Source organism: Dipodomys merriami, unplaced genomic scaffold, assembly GCF_024711535.1.
Source record: "Dipodomys merriami isolate MVZ:Mamm:240054 unplaced genomic scaffold, mDipMer1.0.p SCAF_6, whole genome shotgun sequence".
Classification (NCBI taxonomy): Eukaryota; Metazoa; Chordata; class Mammalia; order Rodentia; family Heteromyidae; genus Dipodomys; species Dipodomys merriami.
The window spans coordinates 74,982,395-75,007,255 of record NW_027206179.1 but is presented as its reverse complement, the minus strand read 5'-3'; the positions used below and the strand labels follow the sequence as shown (position 1 = coordinate 75,007,255).

The following is a 24,861-nucleotide window of genomic DNA, read 5'->3' as shown; positions in this document are numbered from 1 at the left end:
TGGCCCCCAGCTCCCTGTGCTGGCCCCACCCACGCGCTGGCCCCGCCCCGTCATCCGGCCCCGCCCACGCCCCTAGCCCCTCCACTCTCTGGTCACGCCCCCTGCCGTGGCCCCGCCCTCTCGCCATGGCCCCGCCCTCGCCCCGCCTTTTCTCCCGCCCTCTCTCCCTCTCGCGCCAGTGGTGAGGCCCCCCACCGGCCTACCTGTCTAGGGATGTTGGTTGCCAAGGTCGGCCTCCTTCGCCTCAGGCTGCTTGTATGGGAGCTGGATCCTTACAGGAACACCACAGCCTAACTAGAGCTGCCTAGATTCCCGGGAAAAGGCGATGAAAGATGAACAGTTGGTTTGAAAAGCCTCTGGGTAGTGTAGGAATCCAGTTCTTCCAGCTATCGCTTTGGATATTACAGATGGAAAATTGCCAACATCAACGGGGACTTGCTGCCAGGAAGTGAGCCTTGAGCGTCTGCGTACAATAGAAGGATCTTTCAGATCTTTTGACCAAACCCTTTCTAAATTTGGAGCGATAACACTTTGGAGGTAGTGAAAGAAATGTCATTTTTATGGTTAAGAAAAAAAAATCACCCTTTATTGACTGAAATAACATTGACAGTACATTTCCCATTTCACGTGGGAAATTTTAGAATGACCGGTGTGTGTGTATGTGAGTGTTTGAATGGTGCAACATATGCATGTATATAATTTCTCAATAGATAATGTACATATGTGTATATATACACATATAGAATTGTGTCTATACTATATATAATGTATATACATGTGCGTATGTATATATAATTTCTGTATATGTAATATATATTGTATTTGTAATATATATGTAATGTATATGTATATATAAAATTCTGAGTGGGGCATGGGTCACTCACACCTGTAATCCTAGCTACTCAGAAGGCTGAAATCCTAATGATTTCACTTTGAAGGCAGGCTGGGAAGAAAAGTCCTCAAGACTTTATTTTCAATTAACCAGCAAAAAGCAGGGCTGTAGGTATGGCTCAATTAGTAGAGCATAAGGTCCTGAATTCAAATTCTTATACATTTTTTTTAGCTGGTTCTGGGGCTTAAACTCAGGGCCTAGGCATTGTCCCTGAGCATTTGTGCTATACCATTTGAGTCACAGTTCTACCACTTGAATCACAGCTCCACTTCTGGCTTTTTGTGGTTAACTGGAGATAAGAATCCTCAAAGACTCTCAAAGACTCCTACCTTGGCTTGCTTGGCTCCTCAGATTTCAGCCTCCTGAGTGGTTAGGATCTCAGATGTGATCCTCACTGATGCCCACTATGTCCTATCACTTTTTGATGAATTATAAACCCAAAACTTTAAGTAAATTATTTTCCTTATAAAAAAACCTACTTAGGTTCAGTATGATATTAACATAATTAACAGAATGATTTTCCTTAATATGAAATCTAAATTACTTTTCAGCAGCAATTTAAGCACACTCAAAAACTTCAATTCTCACTTGATCAACGATTATGGAAAAAAGTTATTGTAAAATAGAAAAACCATTAATACTTCTTCGAAGACCTTTACCTCCAAAACTCCCTAAACTGTCTACATATAAGAAGAAAATCACTACAGGTATGTGTGTTAATCAGACGTTTTCATTAACCTTTGTGTATTTCAATAGAAATTCATTGACTTGTGCAGCTCAGAATCACTAAGGACATTCACTAATCATAACTGACAAATGTGTGTTGTAAAATGATAACATTTGGTTGTCAATTCTATAAGTACAATACAATCCAAACAAGTCCATTTCTACAAGTACAGTCTTTATTTGTGCGCTTGGTAATGTAGGTTTTCCTCATTATTTGTAACTCTAAATCAGCACTTATAGCTCTTTCCAAGTCATGGGTGGCCATGTATAGCTAAGAAAGATATGAATCATTCAACACAATACTCCCTTCTGAGAAGAACTGGGAAACCTATGGCTTTTTGTTTCAACTCTCACTCTGTGAACAAGTGTCCCTTTTCTCTGGTATGTTTAGTGCCATGTTTCTTCAACTTTGTGCTTTTTGTTGGTATTTGCACTGTTTAAAATAACCCTTCTCAGCTGGGTGGGTGCCAGTGCCTGTAATCCTAGATGCTCAGGAGGCTGAGGTCTGAGGATCATAGTTTGAAACCAGCCCGTCCAAACAAATCTGAAAGACTCTTATCCCCAATTAACCGGAAAAAAAAAATCTCAGAAGTGGAGGTATAGCTCAAGTGATAAGAATTGTAATCTTAAGCAACAAAGCCAAGCAAGTACAAGAGGCTCTGAGTTCAAGCTCTAATACTGTACACATGCAGGTGCTCCACCTCTCCACCCCTACACACTCGCACACAATGGCCATAAGCATAGTGCTGCAATGCTATCCAATATTCCTGCATAGAATGAGTCTGTACTTTTCAAAGATTAGATTCCATAAAAAGGATTCCATTGGGAGAATAGCCCTGCTTATACCTTGATTGTAGCTCAATGATACTGATTGTAGACTTCTGGATTCCAGGCAGTGAGAGAACAAATTTCTGTTGTTTTAAGCCACCCAGTTTGTGGAATTTTTTTTTACAGCAGCCATAAGAAACTACTATGGATTTGTGTGTTCGCCTCAGCAGCACATTTACTAAAATTGGAACGATAAGGAGAAGATTAGCATGGCCCCTGCACAAGGATGACACGCAAATTAGTGAAGTGTTCCATATTTTTTAGACATGTGAGGAAATGCTCAACCTCCCTAGCCATAAAAGAAATGTAAATCAAAACATTGAGATACCACCTCACCCCAGTTAGAATGGCTATACTCAAGAACTCTAATAACAACAGATGCTGGAGGGGATGTGGACAGAAGGGAACCTTACTGCATTGTTGGTGGGAGTGTAAACTTGTTCAACCACTTTGGAAAGTAGTATGGAGGTTTCTCAAAAGACTCCACATAGAGCTCCCCTATGACCCAGCAATCCCACTTTTGGGCATTTACCCACCCAAATAATCACAAACAAGACCATACTAAAGCTATCAGCACAACTATGTTTATTGCAGCATTATTTACCAAAGCTAAGATATGGAACCAACTCATTGCAGCATTATTTACCAAAGCTAAGATATGGAACCAACTCAGACGCCCATCAGTAGCTGAGTGGATCAAGAAAATGTGGTATATATACACAATGGAATTCTATGCCTCCATCAGAAAGAATGACATTGCCCCATTTGTTAGGAAATGGAAAGACTTGGAAAAAATTATATTAAGTGAAGTAAGCCAGGCCCAAAGAAACATAGGTCCCATGGTTTCCCTTATTTGCAGTAACTAGTATGTTTCTGAGACAAGCAGAAATGGTCAGATAACTTGATGTTAGGTGAAATGAACCCCAAAATAAGGACTCAAATGTTTTTTTTCTTTTTTGCTATTGTTTCTAACATATTTATAAGATATTTCTTTGTTGCTTTGTATGTCCCTCCCCTACGGCATAACCCCTGTTTACACTTTATTTGATGTTGGTATAATTTGGGGAGGGGAAAAAAAAACAAATTGTTTAAATAGGGATACAGGTAGACCCATTGCAACAATGAGATGTACAAGATGTTATGTCGAAAAACGAACTTTACAACTTTGGCAGGGGGGAGTGGGATGGAAAGGGATGGGAAGGGGAAACAAAGGAGGAGGCAACAATGCTTGATAAGAAATGTACTCATTACCTTGCCCATGTAATTGTAACCCCTCTCCACGGTATTTTCATAATTAAAAAAAAAAAGAAACTACTATGGATTTGTGTGTGTGTGTGTGTGTGTGTGTGTGTGTGTGTGTGTGTGTGTGTGTGTGTACTCAGAAGATATATCTCTACAAGGGAAATCAGAACAGAAATCACTGATGAATGTGGTTTGGGCATGGTAAGTTTGAGACATTAGGGCTTCTGGATTGAGATTTTAAAATTTAATTAGTGAAGCCAGATGCTGGTGGCTCATGTCTGTAATCCTTGCTACTCAGAAAGCTAAGATCCGAGGCTCATGGTTTGGAACCAGTTCAGACAGGAAAGTTCTGTGAGACTTTTATCTCCAATTAACCAACAAAAGGCTAGTAGTGGAGCTGTGACTCAAGTGGTAGAGCACTAGCTTAAAGCAAAAGAGTTCAGGGACAGCACCTAGGCCCTAAGTTCAAGTTGCAGGACTGACACCAAAAAAAAAAAAATATTACTGTATATGGCAAATAAGACTGAGGTCCTAGGAATATTAAGTGGTAAATTAGGAAAGAAAAAGATTTACTTAGAAAGGAAGGATGAGTCACCAGAATGGAAGAAAAGGAAAAATGATAGCCTGTTATCACAGAAAAAAGAGTAGATTAAAATACCAAATGCTCAGATATCATTCTTGTACATAAGGTATGTTAACCATATCCCTCCTGAATCATCCTTTCCAGTTATACCTTCAACTATATCCTCATCCTCAATAGGACCTATTTGACATTCCTGTCATTGTTTCCTAAAGGGTACGTACATTGTTTACAAAGATCTCACCTTGGTGTTTCATACCTGCACATGTAGTATTTTAATCAGATTGACCCCTTCACTTACTCTCTTTCCTTTATCCCCCAACACTTATTATTCAACAGCTTGCAGCGACTTTCATTTTGTTACTTTTGTTCATAGATACAGTGCACTTCAATGTGATTCACCCTCTAACATTCCCTGAAGATTGGTTTGGGGATGGGAAGGGATGAGTCTGATTAAGGTATATTGTATGTACATGTGAACATATCATATGAAAACCTTCTTGTACAACGAATTGATGCAAATACAGATGAGCGAAAAATTCAACTTCTAATAAAATGTATCCATTTTAAAAACATAAAAGGCAACTACTAGTTTATATCTATGTGTGTATATATATTAAATATATATATATCACATGCTAAAAAGGAGGTCATAAAGAAAAATTATAATACATATCCACTGAGTGTAGCCACTGTAATAATAGTAGTAACTGTAATAATAGTTTTGATATTAGAAATAGAAAACTGCAGGTCACACTTATTTGAAAAGTAAATGTGAGTAGACTTGTAGTGTCAGTGTTAAAATATAAAGAGGTTGGAAGTGGTCATCTCCATCCTCAAATGAATCAAAAAAGCAAACAAGCAATCAATGATCTTTTCTATGTTAGAGAATCTACTTCTAAATATGGGGGGTGGGAGAGAGGCAGGAAACACAAGTTATCCTTCAACCCTGGTTCCGTTACAAGAAAGAATTTAGAGGAAGAATGAATTCAAACATGAGAGCTGCAGCCTTTTCTTAAAGATTGAACACAGTACAGGATGTGCTCAGATGGGGTACCATGCAGGTGCGAAGAGATGCATTATCCAATCTTTAGCAGAGCATGTATAGGTTTTGTGTCCTTGATATTACAATCTATACTGGATTTCTTTGTACTGACCACATGGCCTGTGATTCTCTGCTTTGCTTCTTCTCATATAGCACTTATTCTAAAAGGTATTATAGCCTTTACTGTGCTTTGTGACTTCAGACATAAGGAAGTTAAACCAAAAGGGTATAATCATTCACTTGTATTCTTGAAGAAATGCATTGAAAGTTGCTAGAGATACATATACCTCTGCTTTCTTTTCAAGATCCCTTGCCTGAATGAAACCGTTTGCAATTATCGGTGCTATTTCTTTGTGTAAAGTCTGAGGGTAAGAAGAAATGTGGCACAGTGTGGAAAGATTTACTTGAATATTTTTGCTTCTTCACTTATTTTTCCTTTCTGTATTTCACAGGAAAAACTATCATCCCAAAGCCTACAAAGGTAGGATCAAAATGGAAACTAGTTCCTTTGAAGCAGAAGAAAACTGAACCATTAACGGGTAGGACACTTAAATGTTAATTTTGATGATTTGCTAGAGGCTGAGTGTAGACCTCCTGGAGATTTAGAAGTTTCTGGTAACTCTACAGTGCCATGGTTTTTCCTTTTGGAACCCACCAAGTTCTTTGAGAAGAGTGGAGACATTTGTCCTCGAGGAAGAAGGGTAAGGTGTTCATTTAAATAGTCCCAGGAGCAAGTCACCAGTGGCTCACACCTGTAATCCTAGCTACTTAGGATGCTGTGACCTGAGGATCACAGTTTGAAGCCACCCCAGGCAGGAAAGTCCAAGAAAATTTTATCTCCAATTAACCACCAGAAAACTGGAAGTGGTGCTGTGTGTCAAAGTGGTAGAGCACTAATCTTGCATGTAGAAGCTCAGAGACAGTACCCAGGCTCTGAGTTCAAGCCCCATGACCAATAAAATAAAATAAAATCATCCCAGAGCATTCTCCACAACAAAGACATGTCCTTTAAGAGAAGTTAGGTCACCAGAACCCCATATAATTTAAAGGAAGGGAAAATTTAGCCAAGTCTAGCCCCTTTAGCTTTCGTATGCAGGGAAGGTGAGGAGAGGGAGACTAAAACAATTTCTGACCCATAGAGAAGAGGTTCAGGCCCACTCAAAAACCAAGGTTTAACATATCGCAGAACACTTCCCACACTGTTTCACCTTATACTAGATCAATAGCATTATAGCATAATAATAGTGGATTGCAATTGAGGGAGCTATAAGATACATACTCTATTCATTAAAGACTTCATAGGGAAACTCAAAGACAACAAAAAAGAAAAGATGAGGGAGGGGGGAACAATGTTCCACAAGAAATGTACTCATTACCTTATTTACATAACTGTAACCCCTCTGTACATCACCTTTACAATAAAGTAAAATAAAATTTGTAAAAAAGACCAAAAAAAAAAGGATAAAGGAAACTGAAGCTACGCATGCAATTATCTACCCTTCTGTAACTTACATATCAAGTTTAGCTTTCAATTAAAAATTACTCTAGCTAAGTATAACTATGCCACAGGTCTGTGAAGCTTACGTAATCACTTAATCTCGATAAAAACATTGGGAGAAAAAATTACAATGTATGTTTGCTTATGTATTTATTTATTTATTATGTGTTTATCTATTTATTTTTGTATCAGTATTAGGGCTTGAACTCAGGGCCTGAGTGTAATGCTCAAGGTTGGTATTCTACCACTTGAACAACAGCTCTCCTTCTGGCTTTTGGTTGGTTAATTAGATATTAAAGTTCCATGGACTTTTCTACCCAGGCTTCTTTGAATTGGGATCCTCAAGTCTCAGCCTCCTGAGTAGCTATGTTATAGATGTGAGCCACCAGTACTTGGCTACAAAACATGGGGGGGGGGTGGAATAAATCTAAACAGACGGAGCTAACATCAAAACCATGTTCAGGAATAACACAGACGTTGAAATTGATCAGGCAGAAAACTGAAAATAACTATGATTAATATGTTAAAAATGAATATCTTGCCTTCTCATTTCAATATAGAGATCATCCATGTATTGCGTTCAGCTGAGACAATAGAAAAATGTCATGTAACGTTCTGCCCCATGGGAAAGAAAAGGCACATCTGGTAGACTGAGATACATAAGAATCTGGGCTCAGTGGATTTCTAGATGTAAAAGAGAAAAGACTTACTGTTTAGCTCAACTAAATGTGTGGCATTTTATAGCCAGTATCAAAATGTTCTCAAACTTCATCCAAGTCATCTTGCTAGAGTTTGAATGACAAATGGTTATAATCTTTCCTTATATCCTATATTTCTCCATTGGCTCTGTTCTTCCCAGAGCATCTCTCCACTCTTTCTAAATCTAATATGATTTGGCCTTTGCACTTTTTCTATTGTTCAAACTTTATCACCATCACTTAACCAAAGCTGTGGCAGCTGAGCAAGCATAAACATATTTCAGATGGTGAGAGATCTGTAAATAGGTAAAGAAAAATTATCAAAGCTAAGACAGTCCTAGTTTTATGCCTGACATACTGATAAATGGAATTTAAATTTTCTTCCTTTCTCTCTCTCTTCTTTCAGCCAAGACTGGTAAAACTAAGCTACTCAATGTACCAGTTACTGAAGATAAAATCATTCCAAAACAAATAGGTAGAACTAGTCTTCTTAAAGTTTCAGAAAAACATCCACAATTACAAGTCAGTGTCCGTAATATCAGTCTTGATCTTCAGATACCAGGAAGACGGACTATGATCCCCAAATCTGTTATCCGTACCTATTGGCACTTACCAGAGACTGCTCCTCCTCCCGTATTTTTCCCACGATGTCAGTCAGCTTCTAAGCGAGTTTTTGGGGGAAAGTTGAAAAAACAACTCAAGAAGAAGATTCCGGTTGGTCAAATAAGAGACTCTTCAGATATTCCCTCAAAGTTTTCCCAACCTTTCAGTGGTCGTTACTTGGTTATCACTACCCGGTTAAAGGAAAATTCTCCTCAGCTTGAAATTTTGCCAAATATTACAGACTCTGAGCTTCCTTCTACTCTGAAAGCGTCAACTGAAGTATTAGTAAGCTCTGCATCCAGCAGTGTATCTATTAAACCAGAGAAGACTGTATCTTGGAAAGCTGATGTTAAGAAAATCGTCAATAAAGTGGTACTAGGTGATGTTAAGCAAATCGTCAATAAAGTGGTACTAGGCTCAGCTAAGTTTGTAGGAATGAAAAGCTTACCAATACCAGTGATCCCAAGAAAACCTCAAAGACAATCTGAAATAGGTAAATATGATAGAACATGGTCTGTAATAACAAGGGTCAATTAGAGCAAAGTGGGGAGAAATAAATGTAAGCAAATGGGACCCTTCCTCGGGGTTTTAAGGGTGAAAAGGTAAAATCACCTTTTGCATATATATTTAACACCTGGGACAATGGGCTGTAACAAGAATCCTGATCTTGTTGATCTACCCAGGACAAACTGGGGACTCCAACCATGGGGTAATGATGAGAGCCAAAAGGATCGCTGAATCAAAGGTTCAGAAAAACTGACATGAAGGAAAAAATGTGCATGAACAGGAATGAGAAGGTTATCTAGATGAACTCCATAAGTAAAGGCCTTCATGGATTCATTCCCATGGATCATCCCAATTCACTAAATAATGAGCAATTACAACGAAGTTCTAATACCCTCAAATGAATTTTAACAACTCCAAAGCTTGTCTCCCCCCCCCCAATTTTTTTCTTCTAGAGGCTCTCGTAGAAAGTGGGAAGGCAGAGACTGTCCAAAAATCAACACAGGAAGGTAAATTCTAGATTTATATCATTCTTTTAGAAACTATAAAATTCGTTCTCTGCATAAATATTGGTAATTTTGTGTATAGATTGTTTGTGTAATTCAGTGTGTCTCAATGTCACTTTCAGTTTCTTAAGCCAATTACTGATCAATTAACTTTTTGAAAAAAATATTATTAGTATGTAATTGTTCAGAGCAGTCACAATTCCATGAGTCAAGTTATGAGCACATTGCTTCTTGGTCAGTGTCACTCCTTCCTTCATTCTCCCTCCTTTTCCTCCTTCCATCCCTTCCCATAAGTTAGGAATTAATTTTTCTGTGTGTGTGTGTGTGTGTGTCTATGTGTCTATGTGTGTCTGTGTCGTCTGTGTCTGTATCTGTGTGTGTGTCTATGTCTATGTGTGTCTCTGTGTGGTCCTGGGGCTTGACCTAAGGGCCTAGGCAGTGACCCCGAGGTTAATTGCCCAAGCCTACCACTTGAGTCACAGCTCCACTTTTAGCTTTTTTGATATTGGAGATCAGAATCTAATGGACTTTCTTGCCTGGGCTAGCTGAGATCTTTATATCTCAGACTCCTGAGTAACTAGGATTACATGTGTGAGCTACAGGTGCCTGGCTAACTTTGGACTGTGAACCAGATATTATAGTGATGTTAGGGATGCCAAAGCTGACATATGATTATTTTTGTTTGTATATTTTATGGTGCTGGGAATGGAACCCAGGGAGACCTGTGCTGAGGAGGCAATGTGCACTGCCACTTAACTATACGTTGAGCCCCTAAAAGTTGATGCATTTTTTAATCTGAATGTGGCAGATAGACATGAATTAATGAAAGTTAACTACTAATTCCAGACACTGTCATAGGGCTTTAACCTTAGTTTTTTTTTTTAGCATAAATTGAAAAAAAAAAAAAAAGACTACATCATCCCAGGCTTTGCATTCGTCTCTACCAACACTATCACAAAAATAGTAGGTAGCAAACAATTTGTAATAATCAGGCACCCAAAGACAAAAACCAAATAAGTGAAAACTAGCAGGAAATAATACCCACAGGAATGTTAGGTATTAGAATTACAGACATAAATTTTAAGATAGCCCTAAAACTTCTCGCTCTATACATGATTGATAGCTTCTACTGGATTTGCCTTCTTGCCAAATAAACTATTAAAGCTGCCAAAATGTACATGAAATCAATGTTGAAGGCACTGGAAAGTAACCAATGCAGGCATGGATTTAGTGACTAAATACTTGAAGGAAGGGAAGCTCATGCCAGAGTTACACCTTGACCTATTGCCTATTGGCATTTGTGCTGTGGGAGAAGAGAATCCAAGCAGAATGTGTCCATGTCAGGGGGCAGAGGAGATGGCTCTTAGCTTCAAAGCTGAAAGGATCAGTAGAACATAGGGAACAAAGTTTAGGACAAGAGAGGACTGAAAGGAAGTAAATTTGGAAATCTGTTTACAAATTCCCTCAAGGATACCAGATAATTTCTAAGCTGGGAATTGGGAAACAGGACTCTGAGACTTACTGCAGAGGGAAAATCAGCAAAGAAACTGAAGAATCACATAAATTTTTCTAGTTACATCAAAAGATGGATAATAGAGCTCAAATTCTGCCAAACTGTTAAGTGCCCTCGTGAACACATGGAGCTCTGATCAAAAAACCTATACCTAAAAATAGGCCCATCCTAACAAAGCTCAACACTAGGCATGAAAATAATCAGTGCTACTCTTGACTAAGAAAAAGAGGGGTGGGCAGGGGAGAGTATTATCCATACTCCTTAGAATTGTTCCTTTATAAATGTTATCTCAGCATTAAGTTTTAAAAAATATCACAATACATCAGAGACAGAGGTCTGGAAATCAAAAATTCAAAGCCAGCCTAGGCTATAGAGCAAGAGCTTGTTTCAAAAAGAAAAAGAAAACAAAAGTGAGAGGAAGAAAGAGAGATAGAGAAAAAGTAAAGAGGAAAGGAGGAAGGAAGGAAGGAAGGAAGGAAGGAAGGAAGGAAGGGAGGGAGGGAGGGAGGGAGGGAGGGAGGGACGGAGACAGTCATGGATGCAGAGAGGGAGGGAAGAAGAAAGGAAGGAAAAAAGGAAGGAAGGAAGGAAGGAAGGAAGGAAGGAAGGAAGGAAGGAAGGAAGGAAGGAAGGAAGGAAGGAAGGAAGGGAAGAAGCACCCTACAAAACAAATTGTCCGAAAACTAGTGGAAAAAAAAGATCAGAAACAGCCCCTAGTTGGAGTTTCTGACAGGGTTTTAAAAGTCACTGTGAGTATTGTGCTCAAGAGAATAAAGAATAGGTTGGAGAGATTCACTGAAATACTGGAATTTGGGGTTTAAAATTAAACTCAAAATTCTAAGGCAGAAAAAGAACATAACAAATGAATCTTTGAGTAACAGTAGTTAGCAGGAGGTGATACTCCATCTGTAGGACTTTCTGACCCCACCAGCCCTCCCTGTCATTCAGCCAGTCTGTGACATGGATTAATTTTGGGGTCTCCTTCACCTTATGAGATTAGACAATATGTATAGCCTAATCATATTTTTTTGGCTTTGAGTTTTTGAGGGTTCAGTCCTTGGAAGATTCAAAGCAAGTGAAACAGATACTTCAGAGACCTATGAAGAATTTCTATTGATTTCTTCTTTCCCACTCAAAAGGCAGCTAGGGTGGGTGAGCACACAGCTCACTCCCTCTGCCATCCTTCTTGCTGCATCCCCTCTCCCAAGAACAAGTCTCTTTATATCACACCATACACCTTTCTTTATTCTGCATTGATCTGAAAGGGGTCCGGTATGTTTTCAAAGGTGAACTTTTTGATGTTGTAGTGATGCTAAGATGCGTTACTTTCTCCATTGAAGCAAATGACCTGCAAATCTCAAAACATATTGGAGATCTCAAAATACATTCTGGCAAATAATACAGCAAGAACGGATGCACATTTATAAACTGATTACTGTACATAAAATCTCCAACTATTTTCTCAGCCAATACCTGGTGTATGCTTACACAGTCCATATTTTAATGGAAGGCAAAGCCCACCACGTCATGACAAAGTGCATTTGGGTACAGTCTTTTTATTTCCCTCAGCTCTTCAGCTCAAGACAAATGCTCAAACACTTGAGCCACAGTGCCACTTCTGGTTTTCTGGTGGCTTATTGGAGATAAAAGTCTCACAGACTTTCCTGCCCGGGCTGGCTTCAAACCTTGCTCCTCAGATCTCAGCCTCCTGAGTAGCTAGGATTACAGGTGTGAGCCCCCAGTGCCCAGCATCCCTGAGCTTTTTTTTCAAGGCTAATTCTCTACTAATTGAGCCACAGCTCCACTTCCAGCTTTTTGTAGTTAATTGGAGATAAGAGTCTTACAGACTCCCCAACCAAGGCTGGCTTTAAACCATGATCCTCAGATCTTAGCCTCCTGAGTAACTAGGATTACAGGTGTGAGCTACCTGGAGACCAGCTAGATAGTCTTTTCTTGGCTAATTCCTGAGCTGTTTGGTTTTTTTTTTTCCTTTCCTTTTCTATGTGGAATCTCCAAACTGAGAGAAGAGTTAAATTGCACAGGGTATTTGGATCAAGATGATGTTAGGAGGGAAATGGAGCTGTCTCTTGGGAGGTGATATCTGAGCTATGCTCTTGTGGTTTCCTTTATATTTTATGTTCTCTTTTGCTTTGTTTATTTAGGATTGATTAGAACCACTGGAACCATCAGAACCATAAAGCCAGATAGCCATGTTTTACGTGGTGAAGGTTTTAAGTCAGTTGCAGCCACACGCTATGAAACTATCATGGCCATTGTTGAACTGGCCATCGTGACCTGCCAAGTACATGGAAGAAATGCACTTAATCTCAAGGTTTGCTACAGCTTTTGAACATCAGTCTCCAGCTGCACTAACAAGTACTTTTTGAGTATCCTATTGTAGGTTAGTTTCCATGATATTGATGGAATCTTTCCTGATTCAATAGATTTCCCCCAAGAACATAGTAAAATTGCATCTCTAAATCTGTCTGTAATCATTTGTTTTTAGTCTCACCAGCTATATTATCAAAAGATAATCACAGTCCTTTTTTTTTCATTACCCAACCTGGTATGGACAGTGGGTTTCCAACTTATTATTATACTTTTAAGTTATCAAAAATCTTTGGGACTCATGCCAAATCTACTGCTAGGCTAGATTTGTACAAGCATGGAGAATAACAATAATAGTAATTAAAGTCTATTAAATATTAATTATAGTCTATACGAACACTAAAACTCACTGCTCTGCAAAGTATATATTAGAGTCTTTACTTACAGATGAAAACCCTAGGGGGCTGGGAAGGTGGCTCAGTGGTAGAGCACTTGCCTTGCATGCTTGAGGCCCTGGGTTCGATTCCTCAGCACCACATAAGCAAAAAGAATAAAGCCGAAAGTGGTGCTGTGGCTCAAGTGGTAGAGCACTAGCCTTGAGCTGAAGAGCTGAGGGACAGCACCCAGGCCCAAAGTTCAGGCCCCACAACTGGACCCCCCCCCCCAAAAAAAAGAAAGAAAACGCTGAAGCTTAGTGAAACAATATTTCATGAGACCACCCAATAAGCAGGTAGAAGAGCTTGGATTTGGACCCAGAATTCTTTGTCCTCCAAAATCTGTGTGTTTAGCAGGCACTAGTGGCTCATGACTGTAATCCTAGCTACTTAGGAGGTAGAGCTGAGGTTCACAGTTCAAAGATAGACCAGGCAGAAAAGTCTATGAGACTTATACCTCCAATTAATCACCAAAAACCCAAAGTGGAGCTGTGGCTCAAGTGGTAGAGCACTAGCCTTGAGCAAAATAGCTCAGGGCTTGAGTTCAGGCCTTGGGACCCAACACACACACACACACACACACACACACACACACACACACACACACACACACACACACACACATACAATCTGTATGTCTAATTGAAATAAGAAAAACAGCAGAGACCATTTTGAAAATGCCACCCATTAGACAGTGACATGTGCAGTTTTCAGCTAGATTTAGTGTTCAATATGCAAAGACTCTTCTCCATCAGTCATATCCCTAAGAATTGTTTCTTTTGCCCTGTATTTTGTAACCTGGGAGGGAGCTTAGCATCAGCATAGCAACATTGATTGGGAGGTCATTTAGCACATCAAGTTTTCATTTGTTTATTCTCTGAAAAACAGTATAATCTTTCTTTTAAAAATTTTATTAGTCTACATTACATAGTAAGAGGTTTCATCATAACATTTCCATGTGTGCACAAAATGACCATACTTACCCTCTGTGTTACTCTTTCCTTTCCCTCCCCACCCCCTCTTCTTCTTCTTCTTCTTGTTCTTCTGTTCTTCTTGTTCTTCTTGTTCTTCTTGTTCTTCTTGTTCTTCATCTTCTTCTTCTTCTTCTTCTTCTTCTTCTTCTTCTTCTTCTTCTTCTTCTTCTTCTTCTTCTTCTTCTTCTTCTTCTTCTTCTTCTTCTTTCTTCTTCCTTCTTCTTCTTCTTCTTCTTCTTCTTCTTCTTCTTCTTCTTCTTCTTCTTCTTCTTCTTCTTCTTCTTCTTCTTCTTCTTCTTCTTCTTCTTCTTCTTCTTCTTCTTCTTCTTTTGCATTCTCTAAGAGCCACCTTTTTATTTCAGGATTTTGCTTCAGTTTCTCCTACTTTTTAACAAGTAGTAGCCAGACACCAGTGACATCTCCTTTTCTATGTGTGTTGCTTTTCTGTTTTCCATGCATTTCAGCTGTTCTGTCCCCATCTCATGATTCCTGATACTCTTCTTCTCTTTGTCTTTGAATTTTTACCTCTCTTCTCTCCTACAGTTTGTCCTTTCTTCTTTTTCTCCCTGACCCTCCTCAAATCTCATGCAAGAGCCTTCTAATCTGTGATTATTTCCCTTCCTCCCTCCCTCCCTCCCTCCTTCCCTTCCTCCTTTCCTTCCTTCCTTCCTTCCTTCCTTCCTTCCTTCCTTCCTTCCTTCCTTCCTTCCTTCCTTCCTTCCTTCCTTCCTTCCTTCTTCTCTTCACAGAGTGTCTCTTTGTAGCCCAGGCTGACCTTTGCCAGCCTCTTGAATGCTGATATGAGCCACCATACCCAGCTACATGGCATTTACTGAAGGCAGACATGGCACTATGTGTGAAGGGCCAGAAGTAGTTTACGAATGAATGATTTGGGCATTATGCCGCATACAGAAGAACACACATTCATCTCTTCCAAGAACTCAGCTTCACCACTCATATGTAGCACTTCTATTTTCAGTGGAAACTGGAGTTTTCATGATTTCAACTCTCAAGGTTTCAATAGGATTTTAATCTTTCAGGATTGTAATTTGGGGGATCTGATATTGTGGCTTTCAGAATTATGATCAACACCACCAACAAAACTAATAATTTCAGCATGTTTACCATGTTTAAGGTTTGGGCCACAGAAAAATAAGATGTGCTTTGTAAACTACCAGAGGAAACTGAGACTATAATTCAATATAAAATCACATTAAACAGAAATACAGGCAAAAGACTTTTAACAATTTACTGAAACAAATTACCCTTTTAAATTTGAAAAGATGCTCTCAGTCAGGATAAGTGCAACACAATTTAAAAGTACCTGGAAGGTCTAGTATGATAATATAATCCTGTAATGCCAGAATTTTAAAGATGGAGCCATTAAGATAAATTTGAAGCCAGCTTCCACTGTATAGCAAGATCCTTCTTCAAAAACCAACAGCTAAGTAAAACTAACACTACACAGAGTTACAATTTCTCCATGAACTTAGGAAAGTTTGATTGTATATCTTATTGCTGAGGTTGTCTGTCATACTGCTGTTAGATATTCCAAAATGCTGCAATCCTGTGGGCAGATTTTATATTAATCATTAATTCCTTACCCTTTGTCACTTTCCTTTAGGGATTTTCTCTCCGGTATTGTCCAGACCTCTCACCAATTGCTTTACAATTGGTATATCTTAACCTAGCATTTAATGATCTCACCCAATTTCCTCATGAAGTAAGTCCATTTTATTATTGTTTGTATATTGATATAATTTATTATTGTGAATAATTGTAATAAAACTAGATGGTTTAAACACTCCAAAATTATTTTAAAGTAAACACATTTTGGGTTGCTTCTGAAAAAGGCTCACTGTAGAAAAGTACAGATTTTTTTCTTAGGAAGACTCAGCACTATAATCCTCAAAGACTGGGCGAAAGTCACGCTCTCAAATACATTCTCATAATTGTGTCGCTCATAACAAGTAACTTCTTCTTCTGAATAAAACCTAAAGTACCTCTATCCATGTGCTAATCATGAGCTACAGCAACCAAGTTAATAACTAGACTTGTGTGCCAGTACTGGGGTTTGAACTCAGGGCCTGGCTGCTGTCCTATATCTTTTTCACTCAAGGCTGACATTGAGCCACATCACATCTCCAACTTCTGTCTTTTTAGTGGATAATTGAAGATTAAAAAATCTCATGGGCTTTCCTCCCCAGACTGGCTTTGAACCTCAATCCTCAGAGCTCATCTTCCTGAATTAGTGAGGATTACAGGTGTGAGCCACCAGGACCCAGTTACCAGTTAACAGGAACAAGATTTAATTACCATAAGGAAGGGTTCGACTTCGGCTTAATAAATTGAATGAAAAATCATCAGATATAGTGTCACTTAATGTCACTTCAAATAAATGAAACATTAAGAGTAATTAGGGGCAGATTTGTTTTCAATGGTTTGGGTAAATGTTTTATTAGTTGCTGGATACTTGGTTGTTCATAAATTGACTTTCAGAATATTGACTTTTATTGAATTGAATTTTGGCAAATTGCCATTCTTCCTGTTTCAAATACCTAGTATTGGAAACATTTTTTATCACAGCAGACAAAATGCCTATTTTGTGGCACTTGTGCTGTAGTGGGGTCAGAGCACAGGCGTATATACGCCAGCTTTGTGTGCCCTGTGGTGGTAAGAGCCAGGAAGAAAAGTAATGCAAGAGCACGGGACAGAAGTAGTAATGTTGTAGGGGTTTCTTTTCACTAGGAAGAATTACCCTGTTCTTTTTCTAATACAAAAAAAAAAAAACAGTTTTTACTAATTTTTTTTCCAGTCCTGGGACTTGAACTCAGGGCCTAAGCACTGTCCCTGAGCTTGTTTAGCTCAAGGCTAGCACCCTATCACTTGAGCCACAGCACCACTTCTGGCTGTTTCTGTGTATATGGTACTGAGGAATCAAACTAAGGGTTTCATGCATGGTAGGCAAGCACTCTACCACTAAGCCACATTCCCAGCCCCAGTTTTTACTAATTTGACTAGACAAAATTCTACTAATTTGACTAGACGAGAATTCCCAGGGAATATAAAGATCTTAGTTCTCTAAGTTCATTTATATCTTACACACAAATTATCTGCCCAAAAATATTCTATCCAGCTGTGGATTGGTGTCTCACGCCCATAATCCTAGTTACTCAGAAAGCTAAGATCTGAAGATGGCAATTCAAAGCCAGCCTGGGCAGAAAAGTCCATGAGACTCTTATCTCCAATTAACTACCAAAAACAAACAAACAAAAACAGAAGTAGGACTATGGATCACAGTGGTAGAACCTTAAGCAAAAGAGCTCAGGAACCGTTCCCAGGTCCTGAGTTCAAGCCCCACAACTGACAAAAATAAATTCTATCCAATTAAAAAATCAGGTAGAAGTAGAAGGGGGCTATTAAGATGTAAGATATAAAGTGCTTTTGTAAAAAATACTAGGACTTGAATTCAAGGTCTTACTTGCTTGGGTGATGCCCTACTGCTTGAGCCACTCCTTCCGCCTGGATTTTTGCTGGTTACTTGAAAATGAAATCTCAAGGATGCTTCTTCTTCAAGCTAGCTTTGACCCTTAATCTTTCAGATTGAACCCTCTCAAGTAGCCAGGATTACAGACAGAGCTGAACTACTAGCACCTGGAAAAGGGCTCATTCTTCAATAGGCTAATTATTTTCAGTTAGCATAGGGTGAAGGCAGTGAATACAACGCCCATGGTTGGGGTAGGTGGGAAAGCTGCAGTTAATACAGGTTTCATAAAAAGTTCCAAATATTGGAATTAGGTATAGCACAGAGTAGAATAGTTTAGGGTGGGAGAGGGTTGAAGCAGAAATATTAAATGAAAAGACTGTTAGTAGAAGAAAAGTTCAACCCTAATCAGGAAGATTAATTCTATGCACCTTTCTGGTGAATACCTCTTCCCTCATTTTCATCTGATGGCCTTTCATATTTAGAAAAGGCCTCTTCTTGATCAAAGGTATATGCATACCATAGTTGCAGTATCTCACTGGGTCTACTAGAGCTAGCTGTTAGTTATAAAAAACTGACTGAAAGAATCTATTAAGGGCTATGACATGAGCCAATAAATATTTCAATACTGAATTTACTGTATTTATTCAGAATTTATACGAGTTTTAATGCTGTATTATCTCATCCATGTTTGTTTCTCTTTTATGTCCCCCAGATACTTTCTCTTAAAAATTTACAAGTACTGATAATGAGAAATAATCCTATCAAAGAAATTCCTTCTGAAATTTACCACCTTAAGTACCTTAGAGTATTTGCCATTGGATTCAATTTGATTTATGATCTTCCAAGTGGGTAAGGTTGATTGTCTGGGAGTATAAACACAGAAAATAAAGAGCTTGCAATTTCGTTAAGAATCAGTTTCCCTTTTGAAAGTAGCTGGAAGCTTTTTGGTTATTCATTAATTCTTACTCTGTTAAAATTTGCTGATTTGTTTCTTAGTCTGGTATTCAAAATGATTCTACCAGCTAAACAGTTGGCAGACAATATGGGTCTAGTGAATGAACATGCAGACATCTCTTGTGAAAGGAATGAATGCAACTCATCTAAAGTGATTCAAGTGAATTGCCCCAGTATCTTTGTGTGTGTGTGTGTGTGTGTGTGTGTGTGTGTGTGTGTGCGCGCGCGCGCGCGCGCACGCACGTGGGCGCGCATGTGCATGTGCATGTGTGCCTGTTCTGGGGCTTGAATCAGGGCCGAGTTGCTATCTGTGTGTGTGTGTGTGTGTGTGTGTGTGCATGTGCATGTATGTGCGTGTGCATGTGCATGTGTGTGCATGTGCATGTGCATGTGTGCCTGTTCTGGGGCTTGAATCAGGGCCGAGTTGCTGTCCCTGAGCTTTTTGTGTTCAAGGCTCATGCTCTACCACCTGAACCACAGTTCTACTTCATCATTTTTAGTGATTAATTGGAGGTAAGAGTCTCATGGACTTTCCTGTGTGGGCTGGCTTCAAACCATGACCCTCAAATCTAAGCCTTAGCTAAGCTTAGCTAAAGTTGGATCTATGAATTTATAGTGACATGAATTTGTATTCCCTTGTGATGTTCTCAATAGCTCTCTTTTTTATAAGAGGAAGAAGGTAGCTACTGGATTGTCCATAGCAACTTTATTTACTCTGAAATAGTCTGAAAAAAAAGTCAGCAATTCAGTCGTGCAACAACAGGGTAACGGAAAACCCACGCTTTCTGTTCATAATAGACAAAAGGTGGCCTCCATCTAAATGTTCATTAAGAGATGAATGTATAAGCAAAATTATACACACATACATTCTCACAAAGAATGAAATGGTGGCCCATGCTACAACAAGGATAATTCTTCAGAGCATTATGTTATGTGGAATAAATCAGAGAGAAAAGAACAAATATGGCATGACTCCACCTATTTGAGATCCCTAAGAGCAGGCAGATCCATTGAGACAGAAATTGAAGCTGGGTTTGTAAGAGGAGAAGGTAGAGAAAGAGGATGTGGTGGGGGCTGGGAAGGTGGCTCAGTGGTAGAGCGCTTGCCTTGCATGCCTGAGGCCCTGGGTTCGATTCCTCAGCACCACGTAAGTAAAAAGAAAAAAGCTGGAAGTGGCGCTGTGGCTCAAGTGGTAAGAGCGCTAGCCTTGAGCTGAAGAGCTGAGGGACAGCGCCCAGGCCCAGAGTTCAGGCCCCATGACCAGACCCGCCCCCCAAAAAAGAGGATGTGGTTTTACCCCATGCTGGGCTTGTTTGACAGATATGCAATTTAGTTTTGGAAGTGTATAATGATGATTTGGTACAATACTGAATTTTCAGGAGAAGCAGAAGGTAGAGTAGGAAAGGTCTCTGGACAAGTCTCAGGTCCCATTGAGTGAATGCCTCCACTTTCAGCTTTTTGCTGAAAATTGGACCTAAGAGTCTTGAGAATTTGGCTTCCTGAACTGGAAAAGACTAAATGACTTATTTATCAGAATGTGGTTATTTCTTACCTTCTCAACCTAGGAAGCTATGTAACGCACCAAACGGGGAAAAATCTGTTTTTAAAAAAATCAAATAGGATTTTGTGCACTCTAAACATCTCACACCAGTTTGAATGGATAGATAACTCATAATTAGGAACTTACATGAAAGTTATATCACCTATAATGAAAAGGAGTCTATATAAATTACAAGATCTTATAAAAGGATACTTTACACCGCTACTTATTTCATTGTTTTACTCAGTAATGAAAGTACATACTCATTTTAACAATTGATTTTTCTGTTTATTTAAGGTTATTTTCCCTTCCCAGTCTTGAGGAACTTGATGTTTCCTACAATGAATTTACTGCCATTCCAAATGAAATCCAGAAACTCAGGTATTTTTTTGGAAGTGGCTAGTTCCCAGTTTTATCCCTTGAAGAATAATTGGTAAAGATGGTGCTAAGAACACTGAGTTATTTATTTAATGACCATAAAATATATGAGGCATGTAAAGTTTATGCAAAATCTGAATGATTAATGTACAGAACTTTATAAGGATCAGAGTCCCTATAATTTTTAACAAGGTGTAAAACATAACCTATCGTACATTGGAATAAGATAAAACTTCCTTGACTCTATTAAGCTTGAATGAATAAGTATGTATTGATATTTGACTTAGCTATTAGAACATTTTTCTATGTATCATTATACTGTGATATATGATGTAGTATTCATAGTATTCCTGTGTTTGGAGATAATTCTTTTTCTATAGTGATACAGTTGGCAAACATCTCTGGACACATGTTTCAACTGTATTACTCACACAGTTTGTGTTTATTTGCATAGTAATATTGGCTAGGTTAACTTTCTCTTGATTCTAAAGAAATACTGAAATACATGTTTTGTTGCTACCAAGTTTAATGTCAATTGTAAAGGATGCCAGGTCAAAATTTTAGTTCAATATTTTACATTGCATAAGCATCTTTTTAACACTATGGTTTTCTTCATGTGCAGCTCACTTGACAAACTGAATGTAGATGGGAATGATTTGACTGCTTTCCCGTCTGGAATTCTGGACCTTAACCTGACAAAACTCCAATATGAGAATACATACACTCATCCTGCTTTTTGGGAACAGAATTCCAGAAATAGTCCCCTAAGACTTACTGATATCTGTGCTTTTTATATTCTCAGAAATAACCTCTGTATTTTTTATGATGAAATTTCAGCAGAAGTTCAAAGTTTACTTGAAAGGTATGTCAATTCTAAAGTGTCTTTCACCAAAGTATACATTTGAGTACCTAAAATACTGCTCAAGCCGGGCATTGGTTGCTCACACCTATAATCCTAGCTACTTAGGAGACTGATCATGGTTCAAATACAGACTCTTAGCTCCAATTAATCACCAAATAGCCACAAGTGGTGCTGTGGCTCAAGTGATAGAGCACTTGATAAAAAGAAAAAAAGGTCAGGGGGTTGTAACAAAGCCTTACAGACAGGTGCAAACAGTAAATCCTCTTTTGCAACCCAGAACTCATTGCTGAATATGAGATTTTGGTTCATGTAAGAAGGAATACGATTCCAACAACAGATGGCAATGTAAGGGTTTGTTAACTTACACAGGTTGCTCTGAGAATAAAGTTGGTATAAAAAAGCAAAAGAAAGAAGGAAGGAAGGAAGGAAGGAAGGAAGGAAGGAAGGAAGGAAGGAAGGAAGGAAGGGAAGGAAAGGAAGAAAGAAAGAAAGAAAGAAAGAAAGAAAGAAAAAAAGAAAGAAAGAAAGAAAGAAAGAAAGAAAGAAAGAAAGAAAGAAAGAAAGAGAAAGAAAGAAAGAAAGAAAGAAAGAAAGAAAGAAAGAAAGAAAGAAAGAAAGAAAGAAAGAGAAAGAAAGAAAGATGGAAGGAAGGAAGGAAGAAAGAAAGATGGAAGGAAGGAAGGAAAGGAAAGAAAGGAAAGGAAGGAAGGAAGGAAGGAAGGAAGGAAGGAAGGAAGGAAGGAAGGAAGGAAGAAGGAAAGAAAGAAGTCAGGGACAATATCCAGGCCCTAAGTTCAAGCCTCCCTCACCACCTCCACAAACACACACAATAGATGGCAAGTTTTGGTGTCATGAAGGACTAAGGCTCTTAACCTCTGTATACTGATAGTCCACCCAAATAGATCTCTATTTCCTTCAGATAGTATGAAGCTATTTTTACTTACATATTCACCAACACTGTCCAAACTATTTAAAAATATTTGTTGTTGGGCATCTGTGGCTCAAGCCCATAATCCTAGCTATTCAGGAGGCTGAGATCTGAGGATCAAAGTTCAAAGCCAGCCAGGGCAGGAAAGTCTGGGAGACTCTTATCTCCAATTAGTCATCAAAAAGCTGGACGTAGGGGGTGTGGCTCAAATGCTAGAGCACTAACCTTGAACAAAAAAGCTCAGGGACAGAGTCCAGACCCCTAGTTCATGCATCAGGATTAGCACAAAAAGAGAGAAAGGTGTTTGTTGTATGCCTAAGAAGGGGGGTTTACCAGGAATATACAAATGATCAATATTGACTTTATAAAAGACAGGTGTTACAGTTTGTATCTTCAAGGCTCTCTCCCCAACCCCCACCCCAGGGTGGTGCTACCGGGGAAGAGGTAAAACCTTTAAGAGGTAGGGCCTCGTGAGAGATTACTGGGACACAGGACCTTGAAGAGAATGGTGGATATAACTATCTTCCCATTTCTCGTTTGCTTCTTTGTCATGAGGTGAGAAGCTTTCCTCAGCCACTGGCTCCCACAAGAAAGTTCTGCCTCCACATAGGCCCAAAGCAATGGGATCAATGCCACAGGTTTTTATCTTATTGCTGTTTCTTCATTTCAGCACATCCACGTGTGACTGGTGTCAAGGCCCCAGATTTGGAGGTTTTCACATCATCCGATCCACTGATATTTTTGGAGCCACACAGCTTCCTATTTTATTTCTGGTCTGTTCTACTTCCTGCCTTGAGAAAATGAGGGAAACTAATTTTATTTACACACGTCTTACAAATAAAATAATAACTCTAAATGTGGACTGGACAGATGAAGAAGAATACAGTTGATACATACTATGTTTAAAAGCCAATAATAGCTACACATGAGCAATTCATGTCTTGGAGTACAGGTTCTGAATGGAAGACACCAGGGTCTCCTTATATAGTGCTCTTTGTTATCCTAGCTCCTTCTGCAAATTTGTAACGATTAGGAAAGTGTTATAGAATAATTACTCATGAAAAATCAGCACAGGCCTTTGGATTTCAGTGGAGATCTGGAAGATTTCTTTTAGACCAGGCTCATTATAAGAAGATAATTGTCCAAATCCTTTGCAAAATGTAAAAAGGATTATGTTTTACATTTACATATAGTCTCTTCATGTATACAAACTAAACGACTAAGAGCATCTCAGAGTCATCACTGAAGTGTGTGTTGATATGATTTCCAAGTTACTAATCCAAGTATTTGGTGTAAGCTTGTATATTTCTGTGGAAATCTGTCCAGTGTAGACGATTTCAGTTCATTTGCTTTGGGAATAAAATATTAAGTCCACACTAGTCTCCAGTTGCTTGTATTCATTTCCTGGGTTCTTAGAAAACTTGAATAGGTGAGGTATAGTGGTGCATATGTGTCATTGCACAGGAGGTCATTCTACATTTTTATGTTACTGTAATTGTTTTATTTTTATTGTTTTGTCAGTCATAAAGGCTTCAACTCAGGCCTGGGCATTGTCCCTGATGTCTTTTGCTCAATGTTAGCACTCTACCACTTTGAGCCACAGCATCACTTCCAGTTTTCTGGTGGTTAAATGGAAGTAAGAGTCTCACAGACTTTCCTGCCCGGGCTGGATTGGAGCCACAATCTTCATATTTCAACTTCCTGAGTAGCTAGTGTTACAGGCATGAGTTACCAGCACCCAGATTATGTTATTGTCCTTTATTGTTAAACACAGTAAGTCCGTCTTCATTTTCCAAATTATATAAATATTGACCTGTATCTTGACTAGTTTATGTTTTACGTTGCCCTTTATGTATTTGTCTAATCTATATTAATTATTTAAAATCCTTTTGTATGTTTTTTATTGTAAAACTACTGTACAGAGGGGTTACAGTTACATGAGCAAGGTAATGAGTACATTTCCTATCGAGCATTGTTGCCTCCTCCTTTGTTTTTCCCCTACCATCCCTTCCCTCCCACCTCCACAACTACCCTCCCCCTCCCCAAACTTAGAGTCTTACTATTAATCTCAGCTGCCTTAGAACCCTCTATGTCTCCCCGGCTGGTCTTGAATTTAGGATTGTCAGCATCAGGCCTCTGAGTGCTGAAATGATGGATATGTGTCAATACCCCTGACTCTGTACCTTATGTTTGGATTACTGAATCACTCCGAATTTCTTTAGTATGAGCAGTGACATATGGCTCTAACATTCAAGTCTTTCTAGCATGCTGGGAAGTTATGGTACTCAGTCTTTACCCTAACATGTTTACTAACATAAAACACCCTTTTCAAGATACACTA

The 24,861-nt window shown here is 38.9% G+C and overlaps 1 protein-coding gene, 1 non-coding gene and 1 pseudogene across 4 annotated transcripts; all 3 read left to right on the top strand.

The window, feature by feature from the left end:
- The first annotated feature begins 185 nt into the window (after window positions 1-185).
- Lrrc63 (leucine rich repeat containing 63) lies at window positions 186-23,887 on the top strand. Of its 3 annotated transcripts, none has more exons than XM_070003225.1 (11): window positions 186-537; window positions 1,444-1,599; window positions 5,766-5,852; window positions 7,916-8,605; window positions 9,072-9,125; window positions 12,798-12,967; window positions 15,996-16,094; window positions 18,571-18,707; window positions 20,650-20,733; window positions 21,533-21,592; window positions 23,191-23,887. In XM_070003225.1, exons 2-11 carry the CDS (start codon window positions 1,494-1,496, stop codon window positions 23,408-23,410), a joined length of 1,707 nt encoding a protein of 568 aa, XP_069859326.1. In that variant the 5' UTR covers window positions 186-537; window positions 1,444-1,493; the 3' UTR covers window positions 23,411-23,887. The 3 variants fall into 3 exon arrangements, with proteins under 3 accessions (XP_069859326.1, XP_069859324.1, XP_069859323.1); XM_070003223.1 differs by having other exon boundaries at window positions 187-537; window positions 1,447-1,599; window positions 21,353-21,592; XM_070003222.1 differs by having other exon boundaries at window positions 187-537; window positions 21,353-21,592.
- LOC138814400 (U6 spliceosomal RNA) lies at window positions 2,601-2,707 on the top strand. Its single transcript, XR_011367979.1, has one exon. It is a non-coding gene; the product is annotated as a U6 spliceosomal RNA (small nuclear RNA).
- LOC138814377 (small nucleolar RNA SNORA40) lies at window positions 21,782-21,916 on the top strand (annotated as a pseudogene).
- Window positions 23,888-24,861: the final 974 nt, after the last annotated feature.